The sequence below is a fragment of the Ochotona princeps genome, chromosome 6 (assembly GCF_030435755.1).
Source record: "Ochotona princeps isolate mOchPri1 chromosome 6, mOchPri1.hap1, whole genome shotgun sequence".
NCBI classification, from domain to species: Eukaryota; Metazoa; Chordata; class Mammalia; order Lagomorpha; family Ochotonidae; genus Ochotona; species Ochotona princeps.
This window is the reverse complement of record NC_080837.1, coordinates 44,586,014-44,609,641: the sequence shown is the minus strand read 5'-3', so window position 1 is coordinate 44,609,641 and position 23,628 is coordinate 44,586,014. Positions and strand designations below refer to the sequence as shown.

The window sequence follows — 23,628 nt, the reverse complement described above, 5'->3', positions numbered from 1 at the left end:
GTTTCTTCTCAATTGATACATAATAATTGTATATAATCTAGGGTACAATCCAATATTATGATAATTGAGAGGGACCTCAGAAAGTCCACAGAAATGTCTACTACTGAATTCTATGCATAAATTTCAGCAATTTTTCATGAATTGTATTTTTCTATGAACTTTGCAGAGTTTGCTCTTATTTGCTATTTGAAATGTCTCTCTTGCATAATGTCTTACTGTTAGTGAGACATTTCAATTTTCACTCTTAGTCATGTTAAAGTACTTAATACTATGTATTTACAGAGTCACCTTGCTGTGCCTTAGATCAAAAAACTTTAATTCCTCCTGCCTGACACTTTGGATTCTTGAACCCACATCTTCCCATTCCCTCCCCCACCTCTATTTGTATGTGTACATATAAAGTGAGACCATGCAATATTTGTCTTTTTGTAGCTTGTGATCATAGGCGGCATCATTATATTACTATTCCTTGTGCTACATCTCCTAAAATGGAAATTCCACATATATAATTTCCCTAACTTTTCAACTCCATTGATCCCAGAATGACTAGTCAAGTTTGTAAAAATTTTGAGTTAAAAGTAAGCATTTCAGAGGTGCATAAATGAGATGCCCCATTGCCTCTTGTAGTTCTTCTTAAAATTTTATAACCTCTCCTGGCAAGAGCAAAACTAAAAGTAAAGGGTAAAAATGTTGATTTCTTGGAAAACAAGAGATTGGGCATGTCCTCAATATGGAGGACATGTATTCAATATTTGAAATTTTATCCTACATCTCCTTTTTTGCAGAAAATATGCTTTACCTAATTTCTTAAAGAAAACTGCTTCTGTTTATAATCTATACCTCTGAATTCTAACATAAAGCAAGAAGAAAGTCGTGTCCATTATGTAGTAACTGTTTCCATCCCCAACAGTCTTTGGCACTGCTTTAGAGATTTCAAAACACAATTTACTAGATTTAAAAAGTGAAATAACAAGAAGAGAGATAGTTAATAAAAGAGAAATGAAAACGAGAAATTATCTTTTCAATATTCAGAATAATTCTCCTTTTATAAAACCATCAATCTAAGCGGATGTAAATGAGTGATGATAACTAAGCTTTTCTAAGACATACTTATCCAGTTGACAGACAGGACCCAGCAAGTGAGGGAGAGACAGAGATGGAGAGAGAAAGAGAAGGTGAGCAAGCTGCTATCTGGTGAATAGCTTCACAAATGCCCACAAAAGCTGAAGCTGGGTCAGTCTGTAGTTGGGGGTCAGGAGCCAGGGACTCCATGTGGCTAAAGAAACCCATGTACATAGCTCATGCTCTGTTACCTCACCAGTGAATTACCAGAAAACTGCATCAGGCTTTGTCTCATTCTATCACATATATGTTATATCCTTCTGCCTAATTTCTTTCTGAATTATTATCTCATATCATTCTTTTTTATTTTGTTTGCTTACATTATTATTATTATTATTATTATTATTTTATGATACAATTCCATAAACCGTAGGATTTCCCTTATCTCCTCCCCAATTCCCTCCCCCACCCACTGAGTTCCCCTGTATCGTTACTGCAGTATAGTTCCTCATACACAGTCAAATGTCCATTATTGTGGGCATGGACAATGACAGAGTCCAGCATTCTATTGTCATATGGTAAACAATTTCTTTGGATGTCCATCTTTATTCTGGAAGTAGAGATGCATACTGCATTTTATCCTCATATGTGGATATGATAGCTTCCATTACACAGTTACTGTACATCCCCTTAAATGAAAAGCCACAATACAAAATCAACCATAGGAAGAAAAATAGAAATTTACAACACCATGAAGTTAAATAACATGTTACTAGATAAGAAAGTCTCCATTACACAGTTACTACACATCCCCTTAAATGAAAAACCACTTGCATTTTCTAACATATTGGTTACTCAATACCATGTCAATTAACTCCATAAAAATTCTTATTGATGTTGTGTTGTAGCTTTACATTGGAGGGGATGATATTCTGCCAGCTCTACTTTCAGAATGGAGAAGGTCTCCCAATAAAACTATTGAATTTATCTTGACAATAGGACGCTGGACTCTATGTACGGTACACGCCCGCAATGAAGGAACTATGACTGGATATGAACTGTTCCACTACAACAATGTGGAGGAATACAACATGGGGGGAAGGCTTGGGAGGGATTGGGGGAAATCCAGAGCCTATGAAACTGTCATAAAACGAAATTTTAAAAATCAACAACAGGAAGAAAAAAGAAATTAACAACACCATGAAGTTAAATAACATGCTAGTGAATGACTAATGTGTCACTGAAGAAATGTAGAAGAAAATCAAAAATCTTCTTGAAGAAAATGATGCTACTGTATGATCTATTATCTCATATTTTAGAATAAGCTAAGCATTTAATTTTATGATTTTATTACAGTAAAAATTCAACTGAACCTTGCAGAAATCTTTATGCATGGCTAAGAAAACAGTCATATTGTATCAGGGCATTTGTAGGGGAATTCAACATCACCTTACTATCATCTTCCTACCTATATTTTTGTAATTTAATGTAATGTTGGTGGTACTTCACCACATTCTTACTGGATTCAGAACTGAAGCTAATTTCCTGACTTCCTGACAAACTTGTGGGTTTTTTTTTTTTCAGCCTTTTACCTGCTTCCTCACTCCTTTTTCCTAAAGTCTCAGTCACTTTATTAACATTCCCACCTCAAGCTCTATTTCTAGAAAAATCAGTCGTAACCAATTAGCATCTCTTTGGAGCACAATACTATATATTGGTATTCCATGTTTCTCTTCCCATTTATTTTTCTCTCTCCTAGATGCAGCTTTTAGTGCAAAACTCTAAAAATTAAGTCCCACCTAACTAATAATCTATCTTTATTTCTAGGTTATTTTAAAGAACACACCAACTAATATGGATTTAGGAAATCAGTCTATAGTGTCAGAATTCGTGCTTCTGGGACTTTGCCAGTCATGGAACACTCAAGCCTTACTCTTTGTGATATTTTTGATGCTTTATCTGCTCATCGTGTCTGGAAATGTTTTCATCGTAATCTTAATCATCACTGACTCACATCTCCACTCCCCCATGTACTTCCTGTTGGCCAATCTGTCCTTTGTCGACATGTGGCTTTCCTCAGTCACCACTCCTAAGATGATCACAGACTTCCTCAGGGAGAGCAAGACCATTTCCTTTGGAGGCTGCATGTGCCAGATCCTGTTTGTGCATTTTGTTGGAGGGGGTGAGATGGTGCTTCTAGTAGTTATGGCCTACGACCGTTACGTGGCCATCTGCAAACCTCTCCATTATGCTACTATTATGAGCCTGCAAAAGTGCACTGGGTTGGTGGTGATTGCCTGGACCATTGGCTTTGTGCATGCCCTGAGCCAAATGGCTGTAATTGTGCAGCTGCCTTTCTGTGGCCCCAAGGAAATAGATAGCTTCTTCTGTGATATACCACTGGTAATCAAGCTAGCTTGCATGGATTCCTCTAACTTGGAGATTTTAATGAATGGTGACAGTGGAGTTCTGGCTATGACCTGCTTTATTCTATTGCTGATATCCTACACATATATTCTTCTCACTGTCTACAAAAGCTCTAAAACTGGAGCATCCAAGGCCCTCTCTACCTGCACTGCCCACATCACTGTGGTGGTGCTCTTCTTTGGACCCTGCATCTTCATCTATGTGTGGCCACTCAGTATCACCTGGGTAGACAAATTTCTTGCTGTGTTCTATTCAGTTATTACACCTCTCCTAAATCCAGGCATCTATACCTTGAGAAATAAAGATATGCAATATGCTATGAATAGATTTAGAAACTATTACATGGAATCATAGTGAATATTAACACCTAGATCCCAGCATGTAAGATTCAAATTCCCTGTATATTGTTCTTACGAAATAATTGATAATTCAGAGGGCTTGCTTTATAAGTACCTTTTTTCCTGGCTTAATATATAGAAATAGGATTAGTTTTAAGTCAGTGAATTTTGACATTTCCAATCAACTAAGAAAATTTGAAATGTTTCTCTAAAGTCCAAACAGTAATGGTGCTTGTTTATGGAAGTTTCATCAAAATTATCTTCTGTGTCTTTAATAGCATTAAGTGAAAACCCAAATCACCATAGCTGGTTCTCATTTTCAATTTAAGAAAAATATTTTTTTCCTGTGTTGAAGGGTTCTTTCCCCGGAAAACAAGATAGAAATGTGTATTATTAATATGCAGATGTTTTACTAACCATATGTACCTTCAGGTTACATCACCTTTCATGAGTTTAAATAATGCCTAATTTGCCATTACGTTATTAGGTAGCAAATTTCTGCTGACCAGGAATTTTGTTTTATGTCAACATAAATGAAGCAACAGTGTCAAACCACTGCATTCAGTGGTTTGAATGCATGTGTCATCACCCAGGAGAGGCTGATCTATTGAGTACAGAATGGTATATTGAAAATACCTGTTCAGCTCTCTTCATCCCCTACACTTTGGAATAAAGATAAAGTAGCAGAAGAAACTCTTCTCACTATTATACTTTATTACATGTTCACAAATTTTTTTCCTTCCCATTCTTATAATGTTAAGGTCTGTTGGCTTTGGATTACATTTCTTCACTTTGTAGCAAGCAAAAATGCTATAGGAAATTAATGTAAGCTCCAAGTTATTCTGGGCAGTAAATTACCTCTAAGCTAATACTTTCAATCTAGATGACTTAAAACCTGAGGCCACACTTTGAGCAATGTATGTTTTTGCACCACCTTTCTATAGGTGTGCTGTGAGACTATAACTCACTTACCAAACATTGTGTGAATAGGATTAATGCGATAATTCAAAGTAACGTCATAACCAATATTCCAATCTGAATGATACAAAAAAGTTAACTATGCAAAAAAGCTTAAAATGTAAATCATTATTTATATTGACAGTTCAAAATATTTTACAAAACAAATCATAAGTACTGAACACAGGTAACTCAACATGGAACCTAAGGATATTTTCTTTTGAATAAATAAATTATTTATAATATAAATAAAGATTGTGCATGTAAAGTATGGCAATGAGCAATCATTTTGTTATAATTCTTTCAATCTGTTAATAGAATAAATTATTTCTATTGATTATGATTATGTGACTTTGATACTCTGATAAATTTTAAAGGGAATCTATGGACAACTAAAAATAAACAATACATATACAATGTGTACTAGCTGTATTGAAATGTCATAAAGAATTTAAGATAATTTTAAAATAAAGATTGAAACATGTCATAAATTACAAATTTTGGATATAAATATTCATGATTCCCTATAAATATCTAAGCTTCCATATACAAGTCATATACTTAATCCATATGATGGTGTATATATCAAACAATTTGTGTGGCTGTCATCTTATTCTTGAATTTATATGAATATAAAATCATCTATGATATTGGAGCAGCTTGAAAATACACTGAATGACTTGCACTTTCATGTATTATTTAGTTCTTCCTCAAACTCAGGACTTGATTGCTCTGTCTCTTCATTGTCTTTTTCAATGTCTTTGTTCCTGAAGGTATAAATGGCAGGATTGAGGATGAGCATAATCATAAAGTCAAAATCATAATCATAAAATGGCAAGAAACTTATTTGCCAATGTTACGGGAAATGGCCACACATAAACAAAGATGCAAGGTCCAAAGAACAGAATTACCACAATGATGTGAGCTGAAAGTGTTGAGAGGGCCTTGGACAAACCACCTGACGAATGTTTCCATACAGTGACCAGGATGGAAATATAGGAGATAATCAGTAAGAAGAAGGTGCCAGTGGAAATGAACCCACTATTGGCAGTTACCATGAACTCCATTCTATCTGTGTCTGCACAAGCAAGTCTGATAAACTGAGGAAGGTCACAGTAAAAACTACCAATCTCATTAGGACCACAAAATGGCAAATGGACAACAAAAGCTAACTGGGCCACTGAGTGAAGGAGACCAATAACCCAAGCTCCAGACAGAAGCATAGTGCACATCCGTGGGTTCATGATGCTCAGGTAGTGGAGGGGTTTGCATATGGCCACATATCTGTCCAGGGCCATGGCTATGAGTAGCACCATCTCAGACCCACCCAGAACATGCAGGGCAAATATCTGTGTGACACATCCCTGGAATGAAATGGTATTGTTCCCAAAGGAAAGATCAGAAAGCATCTTAGGAACTGTTAATGTTGAAAGACATAAATCAATAAATGAGAGGTTTCCTAAAAGGAAGTACATGGGAGAATGTAAATGAGGCTCAAGTATCACTGCAGACACAACCAGGAGATTCCAGGACAGCTGCCATCAAGGGAGAATCCTGCAGCATAGCATGTCACTGAGGAACCAAAGTGGAATAATCATAGTTCTACTTTTACAAATGCATAATATCTTCAAAGTGAGGAATGTAATAAAATAATCCAGTAGAGAGAGATTAGCCAGGATTCTGTAAGGTCCACATGGAATAAATTTATCAATACATGATGTTGACACCTGAACAAAATTGACAAAATTAGATTTAATTTTTTAACTTAGAAAAAGTAATAAAAATGATTTTTTTCTTTTTTTTAAGATTTATTTGTTTTTATTACAAAGTCAGATATACAGAGAGGAGAGACAAAGAGGAAGATCTTCCGTCTGATGAGTCACTCCCCAAGAGAGCCCAAAGGCAGGTGCTGCCCCGATCCGAAGCCAGGAACCAGGAACCTCTTCCGGGTCTCCCACACGGGTGCAGGGTCCCAAAGCTTTGGGCCGTCCTAGACTGCTTTCCCAGGCAACAAGCAGGGAGATGGATGGGAATTGGAGCAGCCGGGATTAGAACTGGCACCCATATGGGATCCTGCGGCGTTCAAGGCGATGACTTTAGCCACTAGGCCACACCACTGGGCCCAAAAAATAATTTTTTTCTCTCTGTGTAACTCTACCTTTCAAGTAAATATATCTTTTGAAAATAAAAAGTAAATGGAAAATCAAAAAGTACAGATAAATTTTAGACAATTCTTTATGTGAGAAAGATCTTTGTAATCATATACCCAGATGCATAATTCACGCAAAAGTAATGATATTTTCAGACCCCAAAATTTAATTCTTACATATTAACATCTTAACATGAAAATAAATGTTAGGTGTAATAATAAGCTCAGTTTAAGCAAAAACATGAACACTGTGCACAAAATAAGAAAAAGTCAATAATAATGCTCATAGTTATCAGCAAAATACTAAATCTTTAAAATAGAATGATGCCAGATGAGGGCTTTGCTTCTTAATTCTGCAAGCTACTATCCAATTGTCCCAACAGCATTTGTTGAAGAGACCAGGCTTTTCCCTGAATTGTTTTCAGTTTTCTTGTCAAACATTAGTTGGTTATACATGTGTGGGCTCCCTTCAGGTGTTTCTATTCTGTTCCATTGATTTTCTTCTCTGTTTCTGTACCAGTACCAGACTGTTTTGATGACCACTGCCTTGTAGTATGTGTTGTGGTCTGGAATTGTGATTTCTACTGCTTCGTTTTTATTCTTCAGGATAGCTTTGGCTATTTGTGGTCTTTTGTGTTTCCAGATGAACTTTTGTATCTTCTTATCTATTTCTGAGAAGAATACTGTTGGGATTTTGGTTGGGATTGCATTGAATCTGTATATATCTCTGCTAATATCGACATTTTGATAATGTCACATTATACAAAAATCAGGTCTTAATGGATCAGGGATCTAAATGTACACCCAGAAATCATCAAACTATTAAAGGAAAACATAGGAAGCACTCCTAAACAAATAGAAGTGCGGAAAGACTTCTTAGAAAAGACGCCGAAAGAACAGGCAAAGACAAAATAAACTACTGTGACTACAGCAAACTAGAAAGCTTCAGTACAGCAAAGGAAACAATTAACAAAGTGAAAAAGCAACCAACAGAATGGGAGAAAATCTTTGCACACTACACAAGTGATAGGGAACTAATATCCAGGATTTACAAAGAGCTTCAGAAATCCAGGGATGGTTAAAAAAACAAATCTGTGAGGAAATGGGCGAAGGAAATAAACTGACATATTTCAAAAAAACAAACTCAAAAGACTAAATGACATACGAAAAGATGTTCAGATGCTCAGGCTCCTAACCATCAGGGAGATACAAATGAAAAACATATTGAGGCTCCACCTAACTCCAGTGAGACTGGCCTACCTTCAGAACTCTACTTACAACACCTGCTGGCATGGATGTGGGGGAAAAGTTACCCTCCTTCACTGCTAGTGGGAGTGCAGGCTAGTACAATTTCTATGGAAATCAGTGTGGAGAGTTCTTAGAAAACTGCAAATAAAACAGCCATATGACCCAGCTATCCTGCTCCTAGGAATACACTCAAAGTAAATGAAATCTGCATATGAGAAGGGGATCTGTAATCCTATATTTACAGCAGCACAGTCTATAATAGCAAAGACATAGAAAAAATTGGAGTGATGGACTGTGCCAGACCCTGTATTGACAAACACATGCAAGAATCAGTTCTGGGGTCACAACAGATGAAGTTTCTATGGGTATCCCCTCAACTGAATTGCTGGACTCAAAACTCCAAGTTACATGGAGAGAATTGCAGGTTCAATGGTCTGACCATTGCATGCATGTGTCAGAGTCGGTCCTCCTCAGTAGCTTAGACAGTGCAGTGGACAGCATATGCAGATACACATGGAGGATATTGCAATACATTGGAGTCTGCATAGGACACCTGGTACCACAACAGAGGATGGAAGACAAAACAAATTGATCATCTACCCCAACCAAGCGTTGGCAGTGAATATCTGGGCAAACAGAGACTGTAGGGCAGACTATATCAGCCAATGGATTCTGGAGATATTTCATCATGCTTGAAGTGGCAAGATTGGCAGTAAACATTATGCCCATGTCATGAAATATTTACCATATTTTTAGCTATTAGTTTCATAGTTTCATTTAAATCTTTATAAGTATTTACCTTTCTGTAATGCCCTTAGTTTCCATTTAGAAAACACACACACACACACATTTGCATTATTTAAGTTACCAGATCTTTTTCTAAATATCTTCCAGCACATACTTACTACTGATTAGTAAATAAACATGCTCTTCCTCACTTCTCATTAAAAAAATTAGATGTATTCAGGGACAGTGCAATAGCTCAATGGCTAAATCCTCACCTTGCAAGTGGTGAGATCCCATATGAGTGCCAGTTAATGTCCATCTGTTCCATTTCCCATCTAGCTCTCCTCTTGTGGCCTTGGAAAGCAGAAGATGGCCCAAAGCCTTGACACCCTGGGCCCACGTTGGAGTTCTCACCATCTAACCAGAAGATGGAAGATTTTTCTCTCTGTCTCTCCTTCTATGTTTCTTTTTTTTTTTTTTAAGATTTATTTTATTACAAAGTCAGATATACAGAGAAGAGGAGAGACAGAGAGTAAAATCTTCCATCCGATGATTCACTCCCCAAGTGAGCCACAATGGCCGGTGCTGCCCCGATCCAAAGCCGGGAACCAGGAACCTCTTCCGGGTCTCCCATGCGGGTGCAGGGTCCCAATGCATTGGGCCGTCCTCGACTGCTTTCCCAGGCCACAAGCAGGAAGCTGGATGGGAAGCAGGGTCACCAGGATTAGAACCGGCGCCCATATGGGATCCCGGGGCGTTCAAGGAGAGGACTTTAGCCACTAGGCTACGCCGCCGGGCTCTCTCCTTCTATGTTTCCAATATAAATAAGTAATAACAAAAGATTTAATGTGTTCTGTTTGTCGATTAACAGTTAAATACTGTTTTTTATGTGCAGATACATTTGGTTTGTCTAATTAAATTCTGACCACCAGTTTGCGACTTTTCTAAATAACTTTTGGTAGGCACCAGCTTGTCCTGTAATGGATTCCTTACGTAGTGCTTCCACAGAAGCTTGCACACTTGAAAGACTGTTTTTATACTCCAGGAATAAATGCATAACATATTGACTGTATGTGAAATTTTATCTCTCATCATATTTGTTGGAGTCTCTTGAAATGTGGTTTCATTAATTCTTGTTTTCTGTACATTATTATCAGAAAATCAGATGTGAACTTGACTTTCTCTCTAACCTGGATATTTGAACATTTTCTAGAAGCCTCAAAATATTTGTTTTAAATATCTAATAATTTTATCAGAATATATCTTATAATTGACCCACTGAAGTCAGTTTCTCAAATATTTGCAAGTATATTTCAACTTGCTTGAATATGTAGACTTTGATTAATTTCTTTTATTTTGGAACCAATAATAAAGTTTTAAATAATCGTTTTATTAAATTGCCTCACTTTAAAATTATTCATTTGCCTGCTTCTATGCAACTTTCACTCTCAATCCATTTTACCTCTTCCTTAATTAGGTCCAAATTTTTTGGTTCTTTTCAAAGTTTAGGCTTTATTACAATGTGGACCATTGCATTTCTTTGGGCAATCTTGTAACTGATTCTTCCTTTCTGAAATGATTTTTGTCCTTTCATATCTGGCGCTGTGTTAAGGGAGTTTTTTGGTTTTAAGCCCAATAGTCTTCATCATTGCTGTTTTGGGATTTTGGGTTTCTGACTCAGGGTGCTCTTTTCCGATACTGGTTTGCAGGTTTAAAGGCCTGTAACTTAGGATGGAATTTTACCACATGGTTTTTTATATATATTTTTTGAATTTTTGAATTATGTGTTACAATTTCATAGAGACTGGGATTTCCCCCGAAACTCCCACCCCCCAACTGATTTTCCCGATTTTACTATGGTCGTATAATCCTTCATAAGGAATTGTAATTCCATCAGTCTCTTATTTAAGTGTACCCCAACATTGCTGGTACAGACGAAGTCAGACAGTCCAGCACCCAATTGTCTACACTTGTCCAACAGTTTCATTGGGAATCCTTCTTTCGTCTGAAAGCAGGGATGCATGTTGCGTTAGATCCCCACATACGGTAGTTTTGTCTGTCTTTGGCCAGAATCAGTGACAGCTTAGGGTCATATTTCAAAAACCTTGAGAAGTATCAGCATCTAAGTATTCTTCATTATATATACTTGCTCCTGAATAATCAGGGACTTTTGGCCAAAGTGTTCATTTTGTATCTTTGTAGTGTATCTGTTTCTAGCATCATTTTAAATTGATCAGCACCTCAAAGACCTTATTTTAGATAGGTTTTTCTCCATCAAGTCCCTCGCTTCTATGTTTCTTTTTTTTTTTTTTTTTTTGAGTGCTATTTCTAAAACTATAGTTTTTCCTTTCATACCACATTTAGGAGCAAGGTTCACTTCAAACTTGAGAGGAATACTAACTTTTCCCATTTACTAATTACTAGTAATTAGTAATTGCCAAACTACTGCTTTGCATGATTCAATTTTCTGTGTGTGTGACTAATCAGCAATATTTAACCTATTGAGTCAAAAAACATGCAAAACTTATAATCATGTAACTGAGTTCAGTTATTAAAATGAATAATAGCTTAAAGTAAGGAAACAAAATGACAAACCGATCAGACCAGAATGTGAAAGATATTGCTTGCCAAAAATTTATCTGTGTATAGAACCCATCATTCTCCTTACTCAAATATTTTGGGACATTGTGACAACTGATAATATGTAACCACATGTACCAAAAGTAACTGCAAAGCATGGCACTGAGGCTGCAATTTAAAACTATTCTATTTAGTCAATGAAGAAATCAAAATGTGGGACAAATGAAAGAAGTACGTTTTCAATATTTTACAGTCATACAACTACATAAAGGTTATTCAAAGCAAGGAAGTATTTAGTTACATTTTTGGTAACTGAGTTGGAATGAACTACCAAATGTTTTTGAATTCAAGTATTAGTTATCTCCAGACAGCATGACTCTGAAACATGGGTGTTTGCAGAATAACTTTCAGCACACAGCACTTCATAACTTCCAAGTTGTTTAGGAGATTCTTCTCAGACTTAATACTTGATTGCTCAGTCTCTTCATTGCCATCTTCATGTCTTTATTCCTCAGTGTGTATATGGCAGGATTCAGGATAGGTGTAATCATAAAGTCCAATATGGCAAGAAACTTATCCACCGACACTGTAGGAAATGGCCGCATGTAGACAAAGATGCAAGGTCCAAAGAACAGAATTACCACAATGATGTGAGCTGAAAGTGTTGAGAGGGCCTTGGACAAACCACCTGAGGAGCGTTTCCACACAGTGACCAGGATGGAAATATAGGAGATAATCAGTAAGAAGAAGGTGCCAGTGGAAATGAACCCACTATTGGCAGTTACCATGAACTCCATTCTATCTGTGTCTGCACAAGCAAGTCTGATAAACTGAGGAAGGTCACAGTAAAAACTATCAATCACATTGGGACCACAAAATGGTAAATGGACAACAAAAGCTAACTGGGCCACTGAGTGAAGGAGACCAATAACCCAAGCTCCAGACAGAAGCATAGTGCACATCCGTGGGTTCATGATGCTCAGGTAGTGGAGGGGTTTGCATATGGCCACATATCTGTCCAGGGCCATGGCTATGAGTAGCACCATCTCAGACCCACCCAGAACATGCAGGGCAAATATCTGTGTGACACATCCCTGGAATGAAATGGTATTGTTCCCAAAGGAAAGGTCAGAAAGCATCTTAGGAACTGTTAATGTTGAAAGACATAAATCAATAAATGAGAGGTTTCCTAAGAGGAAGTACATGGGAGAATGTAAATGAGGCTCAAGTATCACTGCAGACACAACCAGGAGATTCCCCAGAATGATTACAACGTAAGACACAGTGGAGAAGGCAAGGAAGAAATGCTGCGCAGGACTGGAAGCAGACAGTCCCAGGAACACAAATTCAGAAACCTCAGTGTAATTTACCGCTTTCATTGGCTTTGTCTGATGACACCTACGAGACCAAAACCAAAATTATAGCAGAAAGAATTTATTATAAACAATATTGAAAGAAGAAAACTTCAATCATTTACAAATTCTTGTTAAAAATCTCATATGAGCAGAGAGTGCTGTGAAAAGTCATGCACACGTTATCCACTAAATTCACTAGCAATCATCTAAGACTCGCCAGGAACTATGTGAAGTTTTGAGGTAAAAGATTGATTGTGACTTTGAGCAATGCTAAGCACATAGTCAAAAATACAGATATATTTTGATAACTTATGTTTTTAACTAGAATGACTCTTTTTTATATACAGACTTTTATTTTTACTGATACAGTTCCATAAGCTCAGGGATTTTCCTCTCACCCTCACTTTTGCCTCATCCCCTCACCCTTCCACCAACCAATCTCCCCTGTATTGTTACAATAGTATAGTCATTCAACCACAGTCCTAAATCAAGGGGGGGAAGTGTGTGCTATAGTAATGATATAATTTATGTCTTTCCACTAAGGGGAGTGACAAACGACGTGCAGACTGAGTAGTACAGATTTTGGAATTGGCTTGTTAACACCCTGAATCAGAAAGGCCAATGAGCAAGCAATGAGCAGCTAAGAACAGGCTGGATTGCAAGGTCAGACTTAGAGTCTATGATGAGATTTTGCTTTTTACCAAAAAACTGTAAGGTTAACAGCATTAGCCTGATAATTTTTTCTTTCAAAATAGTTACAATATTAAGAATGGAGTAAAGAAAGCCTATACTATCTTTTCAGGAAGAACTTTATCAAGTGAACGGGGTAAAGTCTTATCAGGTAAAACAAGAAAACAGTGATGCTTGCCTCTTGACGTAAATAAGTCTCAAATTTTTAAGTGTTAAATTTTTTTGAAGAAGGAAAGTAAAGGAATGTCCATACAAAAATTAAGTTGCAAAGCTAAGCATTTCCTAAGTGTACACATAATTAAATAAGGCATGGATAATGTCCAAAATATTAAGCTAGAAATAATTCTACACAGGTAGCTACAAAGATAGTGCTCACATTTATACAGATGTATAGTTACTTTATGCAGAAATGTACGAATTATAAAAAATGTATAAACATCTTATAAAATAACTGTTAAAATATAAGATAAAATTAAATACTTAATATGCTATAAATTTTCCCTACAGATATAGGAAAGAAGTATGATAAATCAATTTAAAATAGGATGAATAAAGACATTATAAAAGGTGCATTCCCACTGACAACCTAACAAAATGTCAATGTTATTGTAAATGAGGCTATAAACATAGACATTCAAATGAGCTGATAATGTTCATGAAAAATAGTATCCCCTCTTCAGATGGGGATATTTAAAATAGACAACATAGATGAAAAATGTTACTCATTCCAATTATCCTACCTTAAAAATTTTAACCTGTATATCAAAAATAGATAAACTAAAGATTAAAGCAATTATTCACATAAAAAGAAAAATAATACATGGCATTAATAGCCATAATAAATAATTAAAATATATATTGATCACAAGTTGAGAAATCACTGAATCTCATTTATAAATTAAAATCAATATATGGAAGATATAATAAACTGGAACAGAGAGAGATTGCAATATAAAATCTGTAGCAAACCCATTTTTTTTAAATGTGTCTGAAAAAGAACTAGAAAGTTGGAGCTATTTCTTATCATTAAATTCTTAATTACACTTATATGGATTTATTAATTGAACTATATGAATTTTTTGCAGTAGATCAAAACAAGTCATCAATTTTATCAAGTTCAATCTGCTATTTTTCCTGAAGTAATTTTCTAGATTGCTTTATCTTCACTCACCCACACATTATAGATGATTGTTCCACATATGAATTGAATATTATGGCATTATAATATTAATACCATGACTGATAAAAATTGAATAAAGTATCCATTCCAGGGATCTGTCAGTATATTAATATCTTTACAAATTTTGCTCATAGATTACTTTAATAGAATTTCTAGACTGCTTTCCTTTTTATTGACCAAATGGCATTAATCCTTACGTCATAACTAACTTGAATACAATGGTTCTCCACTCCTGTACTCAATCACGAAATTTTCCTTCAGACCTTCACCATTGATGTGATTGTGTTGTCACTCCCCTCCCTGCCATGCCACTCCACTCCTGCCTGGGTTCCTGATGTACCTGCTCGGCAGAGGAGCAGCAGAGACTGGCAGGTGCACTACCAACATTAAAGACAAGAATTGATGTTAAGGGTATTCAGGACACATACAGGATTGAACATCTATCAGATTGAACATCTGAGGGTTACAGTCATCAAACAGATGCTTTAGCTTGAAAGAAACACCGCACGGGTGATTCTACAAGGTCCTGCAACAGGGACGCTGGATAGAAATACCTAAGAGGAAAACAGGCTATTAAACAAGAGAGAAAAGAGCAATGGTGAAGGTGAATGGCAATGGATGTGATCCGTGAAGGACCTATAGCCAAATCTCCTAAATGATTTGAAAGTGCAAATGTGTGCATTTTAAACATGCTGTGGAGGAAAAAAATGAAGTCAATCTGTATCCAACTGTGCAAAAATGAACAAAAATGTTTTAAAACAAACAAAAAAAAAGATGCAAATACTGACATTTTTTTCCTGAAAGAGAATGCATGGTTCTTGTGTATTTCCCTTCTTTTAGCCAAACTGTTTAAAAATTCTTGTAGTGCTCACTTTGGCAGCACATATACTGAAACTAAAAATTCTTGTTAATAAAAATTTCTTCATCTGATACAATGCAATAGGATTGTTATTAGTGAATCAGAACATTATTATTCATTAAAAGATCAATATCTTGATTCCATGAGACTGAAGTGTCCACAGGTAACTCATTTCTTCTCCAGCTGATTGTAACTAGTAAAGAGGTCAATGAAACCCAATGAAAAGACCAAAGAGAAAAGGGACATAGAAAAGCAGGGAGGTGAGAATATAGGGAAGGATAGAAGCAAGCGAGAGGACTAGTGTAAAGACTCATGGAATTATATCATGAAAAATGTGGATAAATAAATAAAACCTTTACTTAGGAACATTTTTTAAGCTTCCAAAGGAAGCAACATTGGGTACAACTTGCACATTTCCTGGGGCTTCTCTCGCCTATTCACTACCTACAATCCCTAGTGCTTCTGCCCAGGACATGCAGCACAATAATAACATTCTGAAAGCTTATCTACTGCCCGTTTCTAGCAGATGGAGCAATGAAAATGTTAACATTTGGCGGAAATATTTATGTGGATGGATGTCCAGGAAGTGCTTGTTGAAAAGGAAATTGAAATGGAACCAGGCGGAGAATATTGTGGTACAGGTATTACGCAATTCATACTTATTCATAAAAATTCAGTAAGCTATTGTATTTGATTCTATCCTCCACTTACCTGAACACACACACACACACACACTCACACAGAGGATACCAGAAAGCAGTATTGTCAATGTTACTGAATCTACAGTGATGCTTCTCTTTTTGATGCCAAATGGCTAACACATCTCACAGCAGCTCCATCTCTAACAAACAACCTACCAGTAGGTTTGGAGGAAAGCCCGTGGCCAACAACTGAGTCCCCAGGTTATGTACCATGGGAATAATACTTTTGAATTACATGTTCACCAAGACAAAATATGGAACTTTTGTTGAGAAATGAAAATTGGAAGTTTTTCGAATGAAGAACTACATCTCATAAACCATAACAACAGCATGTTGACAAAGAAAATCAACTTCTGATATTTTATTATCTACTGGCAAAATAATTTACGTCAATATTAGTGAAATATAAGTAAGAGCTATGAACAAGCTTATTAAATAAGAGCCTAATGGAATTGTTCAGAAAGCATGTTAATATAACACGGAGGAAAACATTTTTTCTCATTTATCCATATTTAATCCTACTTTGATATGATAATTACATATACTGGTAAAGAATACTATACTGTCAAGTATTTATACCCAGTTACTTTCTGATTTCGAAGTCCATAGTTGTAACCACAAGAACAGTCGGCCTCTTAACAATTGCAATGAGTTAGAAATAAGAGTTCATAAGGCTGGTTAGCTTTTAACTCTTCCGAATCTTTTGGTATATTTTTATTTATACTAGGAAGACTGGAAATGCAATATTCTACTACAGAAAATGAGGAAATGAAGTTGTGACTCATTTAACATTATTAGCAATTCTTGTTCCCAATCATAAATTCAGTCCAGGGGTCTTTTCATTTAGTAATGGCTGACACTGAACGGACTAAATGCCTGAAAGATCTTTAGAAAATGAAAAACACAAGTAGAATAAATGTCTCACATCCTTAGCCATTAGTATTGAACATTATATGTTATGAGACCTCAATTTCAGGGCCCGGCATAGCCTAGTGGCTAAAGCCCTCATCTGCTCACACCTAGATCCCATATGGGCACCAGTTCATGTCCCAGGTGCTCCACTTCCCATCCAGTGGCCTGGGAAAGCAGTCAAAGACGGGCCAAAGCCTTGGGACCCTGCACCTGCATGTAAGACCAGGAAGAGGCTCTTAGATCCTGGCTTTGCCTCAGCTCAGCTCTAGCCATTTCCTGAATCAGCAGACAGAAGAGCTCTCTGTCTCTCCTCCTCTCTGTACATCTGACTTTCCAATAAAAATAAAAAAATCTTTTAAGAAAGAGCTCAATTTCAACATGCTGTTTAATAAAATGTATTTTTGCTAATTTAATCACCATTAACTATTTTCATTATACTGAATTTTAGTCTGAATTGTACATGATACCAAAACTGAAAGGCTTTATATCAGAGAAAAATTAGTAGGTTAATAGTAACCTATTTTTTTAAATTAAAAGTATATTTTACATAATATCAAGGAAAGAAAAAAATCAAAACTAAATTAATGATCTTGATGGAAAAGGTGCTAACCCAAGGTTTTTAGAATAACTAAAAGCTTAACTCGTGTTATCAAACTATATCTCCTCTTTTTTGTTTTTAACATTATTTCTTCTATCAAGTTAAATTTCACATAACAAGTTGATCTTCACAAGGTTTTAAGGATGTTATTCAGTTCAGTTTTATTTAGTGCATTCCTAATATTTTTCAACTATCATCTTCATGAAATTCTAAGATTTTTTTCATCACTACCCCTTATTCACTCAATAGTCATGCCCCAGTTCTTTCTCTCCCTAGGCTTTGAAATTTACAACTCTTTTTTCTGACTCTATGAATGTATCTACTCTTGATATTTCATTTGACTGAAATCAAAATAGTGTGTAAACTTTAGTGTCTGGCTCTCTTCTGTGTGTAGTAAAAAGATTCATCCACACCACTCGTTTTATCAGTTCCCTTTGTACGGTTGAATAATATTCCCCTGAATGGATACATTACCCCTGTGGTTTTTTTTTTTTTTTAAGATTTATTTCTTTTTATTGGAAAGGCAGATGTACAGAGAGTAGAAGGGACAGAAAGGAAGATCTTTGTCCGATGATTCACTCCCCAAGTGATCACAGCAGCCGGAACATAGCCGATCTGAAACCAGGAGCCTCTTCCGGGTCTCCCACGCAGGTGCAGGGTCCCAAGGCTTTGGGCCGTCCTCGACTGCTTTCCCAGGCCACAAGCAGGGAGCTGGATGGGAAGTGGAGCGGCCGGGATTAGAACTGGCACCCATATGGGACCCTGATGCATTCAAGGTGAGGACCTTAACTGCTACACTATCGCGCTGGGCCCTACCCCTGTTTTTCAATCATCAACTGTTGAACATCTGCTTGTTTCTGCCTTCGTTGTAGTGAAAGCTGCCACTGGGAACATTTGCATACATGTTCTTATTTAAGCAATCATTTTCAATTGTCTTAGGTAAATATCTAGCAGTAGGGTTCAAGGATGATAAGATGATTTTTCAAGAAATTTCAGATTGAGTTTCATTATGTGTATTTCATCTATTCTAGCAGTGCAGAAAAATTTCAATTTTTCTTTTTGTTGTTGTTGTTTTCCATTTTGGAGGGGTTTTTTTCTCTGTTTTGAAAAGAGTTATTCAATGTGTTTGAATAACATTGTGGTATTTTGTTCCATTGCCTTCATGACTAACACTATTGAGCATCGTTTCATATGGTAAATAACCATAGATGCATGTATGTGTGTGTACACATGCACATATATATTCTGTGGAGAAACACCCATATTTAACTGAATATTTACATTTTATTCTTGATTCTAAAACATCCTAAAGTTTTCTAGATATAATACCTTTATTAGACATTTTGCTGCAAATATCCCTTTCCATCCTATAGGTTGTCTTTTCTCTTTTTTATGTAGTGTCTTTTATTAAACACTTTTTATTTGGATAGTTCAATTTAACTACCAATTTAACTGCTATATGTTGGTGTTATCCATACAGAGTCATTTTCAAATCCATCATCATTCATACGTCTCAGTTGTTTTTTCTTCTAGCAGCCTCAGCACTTACAGTTAGATGGTTGGACCACTGAAGTCATTTCTGTGCATCTTACTAGTACCTATTAGTCAACTTTCCTATTTCAGTTCCTTCCCCTATTCTTCCCAGCCTCTGGTGACTACACTTAACATTTTAACTTCTCTGAGACTTGCTTTCTTAGTCTCCACATATGAGTGAGATCACATGATAATTGCCTATCCATACTGGTCTTGTTTCAGTCAACATATTGACCTCCAGTCTGATCCATGCTGTTTTAACCACAAGCTGTTACCCTTTCCATGAATGAGTAGTGTTTGTGTATATATTATCTCCTTTTCTTCAACCATCCATCAGTGGATGGATACTTAGGTGGTTCTCATTTCCTGCAGGTGTGAACAGTTCTGCACTAAACAGAGAGTAGAGGTTTCCTTAACAATTACTTCAGTTCTTTTGGATATATGCCAGTCAGAGGGATCAGTGAATCATAATGGCAGTTCTTTAGTTTTTTGAGGAAACTCCACACTGTTTTCCACAATGGTTGTGCTAATTTGCATGCCCACCAACAGTGTGCAAGGATTTCTTTTCTCCACATCATTGTCAATATTTGTTATCTGTTGTCTTTTTCATAATACCTGATTTAACAGAAATGAGTTGTTATTTCACTGTGGTTTTTACTTTCATTTCCCTGGTAATTACTTTTGCTTCTTTTTTAATATATTTGTTGTCATTTGAATATCTTCTAGAAAAATATCTTTTTAGATCTATTGTCCATTTTAATTTTTTTGGCCTTTGTGTTTAGTTCCTTACACTTCTGCATATTAATGCTTTATCAGACATATGATTTGAAAATATTTTGCCATTTTTAGGTCGAGTCTTTAGTCTGGTAATTGTTTCCCTTTATTTTCAGAAGCTTTTTAATTGAATGAAATTCCATTTTCTTTTTTTGTTGTTGTTGTTTCCTATAATTTTATAGTCTAACCCCAAAATCCTTGCCCATTTCAACATACTAAATGTTTTCCCTGTAATTTTCTGCTACTTTGAAGGATCCTGGTCTTACATGTAGATTTTTCTTTGTAGAGAGAGGGCTCTACTTTCATTCTTCTGTATGTTGATATTTGTTTACCTAATACCATTTTTAAAAGACTGTCCTTTATCCAAATCATGTCCTTCACAATTTTGTCAAAGATCAATTGTTGTAGATGCAATGGTCTCTATTCTTTGTACATAAGGAAGATTTGGGATATACATGGTCTCTGTTCCTCTGTTCGATTGATTACGTGTGTATGTGTGTGTGTGTGTGTGTGTGTGTGTGTGTACAGAGAGGTATGTACAGAATATGAATCCAGAATATATAGTTTCAACCATACAGCAATGTTTTCACAGCTTTAGAATACATGTTAAAGTTTGACAGTGTAGGGCCCGGCGGCGTGGCCTAGCGGCTAAAGTCCTCACCTTGAAAGCCCCGGGATCCCATATGGGCACTGGTTCTAATCCCGGCAGCGCCACTTCCCATCCAGCTCCCTGCTTGTGGCCTGGGAAAGCAGTCGAGAATGGCCAAGAGCACTGGGACCCTGCACCAGTGTGGGGGACCTGGAAGAGGTTCCTGGTTCCCGGCTTCGGATCGGCGCGCACCGGCCGTTGCGGCTCACTTGGGGAGTGAATCATCAGACGGAAGATCTTTCTGTCTCTCCTCCTCTCTGTATATCTGACTTTGTAATAAAAATAAATAAATCTTAAAAAAAAATCTTTCTCTGTTTCTCCTTCTCTCTGTAAATCTCTCTTTCCAATAAAAAAAAAAGTTTGATAGTGTAATGTTCCTGCTTTATCTTTTAGCTCAAGATGATTTCAGTTATTTAGGATCTTTCTGCGATTTCAGATATATTTCAGTATTGCAGTTAGTGGCTCTCAGAGCAATCCCACATACCACTACTTGGTCTCATTACTACTGTTTTATCTTTTTCTTCACAAAATAGTGTCTAGGGTCACAAATTCTCTGATCCAGGCTGTTTAACTTTAAATGGTTTCCTTCTACTAATTATCATCGTGACCCTGGAAGATTTTCTTAAACAATAAAATTATTTTATATGATAAATCCCTTCAAATCTATGAAGGTTATTATTTTGATTCTAAATTTTTACCAATTTTACATATTCTTGCATTAAAAGAATTATTAAGGGTTCAGTGCGATGACCCAATTGGCTAATCCTCCCCTTTCAAGCACCAGGATCACATATGGGTGCCAATTTGTATACCAGCTGCTCCACTCCCCATCCAGCTACTTGCTGTGGCCTGAGAAAGCAGTAGAGAATGATCCAAAACCTTTGGACCCTGCAACCACGTGGGAGACCCAGAAGAAGCTCCTGGCTCCTGCCTCCAGATCAGCTCAGTCCCAGCTATTGCGACCACTTGGAGAGTGAACCAGCAGATGGAGGATCTTTCTTTCTGTCTCCCCTCTCTATAGATATTCCCATCGAATAAAAATTAACTAATTAATTGATTAAATAAGAGAAATAAATGGATTATTAGGTCATAATTTTTAAAGGCTTTATTTTTCAGATGATAGCAATTAGAAATTGATAAGATAAAACCGTATTGTGTTATTGTTTACATTTTCCTGATGGCTAACGATCCTGAGCATTTTTTATGTGTCTGTTGGCAATTTGTATTTCATGCTTTGAAAATTGCCTGTTCACATCCTTTGAGCTGAACTATTTATCTTACTGTTGTTCAGTTTCTTGATCTCTCTATGCATTCTGTATATTTAATCCTCAATCATTGGAAATTTGCAAGTATTTTCTCCCTATTAGTTGCCTTTTCACGTTGTTGACTGTTTCCATTGGATGCAGAAGCTTGATGCAATCCTGTTTGCCTATTTTTGCACTAATGATCTGTGCTTCTAGGATCTCTGCCACTGCTATGATTTGCCAAGCACCAGAAATACTTAAAAAATGCTAGAAATCCTGAAGGAAATTCCTCAAATTATTGGAGTGTGCTTATGTGTTGTAGCTACCATGCCTCATTTGTCTTGTCTTGATTAGCTGATCTACCTCATCATAATATTATTTTATGTTTTCATCATCAAAGTCACATAGTGTGGCTGGTCCATTGGCCAAGAACATCCCAGTACTTCTGGATCTAGCCACTTGTTTCTTAATATCCACATTATGATAGATAAGTAATTCACTATCCCAGTAATGTTCAAGATAGGTAGAGCAATCATTTAGTTAAAATAAGACCTGTCTTATATTATTATAAGGTAATATTATTATAAAGTAATGTTCAAGATAGTTACAGTAATCATTTAGTTATAATAAGACCTGCCATATTATTATTAGTTGTTATTATCTATTACATAGGGATAAGGTTCATAGTTGTTACTATCAACTAGCAGATGTAAAGTATCTGTTAAGTGAGTTTATCAATGTAGCATCAGCAATATTGATTTACCAAACTGTCCTGAGTTCATATTGCGCAAACCTTCAAAACTGCTTCATCTACTTCATTGAAACGACTTCAGAAAAATTGTAAATCCAGTGACCCTTACTAAGTAATGGCTTGTTTTCCCAGATCAGCATGTCTGAGGCTTTCAGTTTTGAACAAGCACTACTGAATTGTCTATTCCCTGCCACTTCTTCAGTGGGCAATACGAAGCTCTTCTACAACTGACCAGGTATGTAATTGAAGCTATGACTCCTCTAGTCTTATCTCTTCTTGATAAACCTGAAACACATGATGCATGCATGCATGGATACAGGCAAAAAGGCAGTGACCATGAAGTTTATGCAACTATTTAGGAAAAGCACAGTCTCCCATTACTCAGAAGTAGTGGGATTTCTATTTTGTGAAAGTTCTTTAAGAAGTAGGACAGAAGGGAATGACTATAAGGAAGCACTACCTTCACAGCCAACTTCCTGGAAGAGCATACATGGAGCTGATGTAAAGGTATGTGCTGACACCTCTCTTCACATTACACAGATTTTTTTTCAAAGCAGTTACCATATTTCAATAAATGTTAATCTCATATTGTCCAGAATATCCACAAAATGGGATCTAAATGGTTTATTTCTCATTTTATTTGAAGTTTGCAAGCCCAAATGCAGGCAACTTATACTTCTGCACAGAAATTTTTCTAGGCTGTGTCTTGATACCTAGGACCTTCTTTTACTTGCTTTTCACTTTAGATGGTCCATGGACCCATCACTAATCCAATTGGTGAATTCCAACTACAATAATCCCATTTGTGTCCCTCATCACCTTCTCAAACCTCAAGAATCCATCCCAAATCTCTTTACTTTTGAACAAGAACTAAGTGTTTTTAAATTAGATTGAA

The 23,628-nt window shown here is 36.3% G+C and overlaps 2 protein-coding genes and 1 pseudogene across 2 annotated transcripts; 1 reads left to right on the top strand and 2 right to left on the bottom strand.

Moving 5' to 3' along the window:
- Nucleotides 1-2,901: 2,901 nt before the first annotated feature.
- LOC101524236 (olfactory receptor 4K14-like) lies at nt 2,902-3,843 on the top strand. Its single transcript, XM_004584620.2, has one exon. The coding sequence runs from the start codon at nt 2,917-2,919 to the stop codon at nt 3,841-3,843; it is 927 nt and encodes a 308-aa protein (XP_004584677.2). The 5' UTR covers nt 2,902-2,916.
- A 1,579-nt stretch (nt 3,844-5,422) lies between these two features.
- LOC131480478 (olfactory receptor 4F15-like) lies at nt 5,423-8,226 on the bottom strand (annotated as a pseudogene).
- A 3,701-nt stretch (nt 8,227-11,927) lies between these two features.
- Nucleotides 11,928-12,866, bottom strand: LOC101524002 (olfactory receptor 4F3/4F16/4F29-like). The gene has a single exon (XM_004584619.2). The coding sequence runs from the start codon at nt 12,864-12,866 to the stop codon at nt 11,928-11,930; it is 939 nt and encodes a 312-aa protein (XP_004584676.2).
- Between the last annotated feature and the right edge of the window lie 10,762 nt (nt 12,867-23,628).

Excerpts from the sequence above, each read along its gene's own strand:
- LOC101524236 (XM_004584620.2), top strand. The coding sequence starts at position 2,917 with ATGGATTTAGGAAATCAGTCTATAGTGTCAGAATTCGTGCTTCTGGGA.
- LOC101524002 (XM_004584619.2), bottom strand. The coding sequence starts at position 12,866 with ATGAAAGCGGTAAATTACACTGAGGTTTCTGAATTTGTGTTCCTGGGA.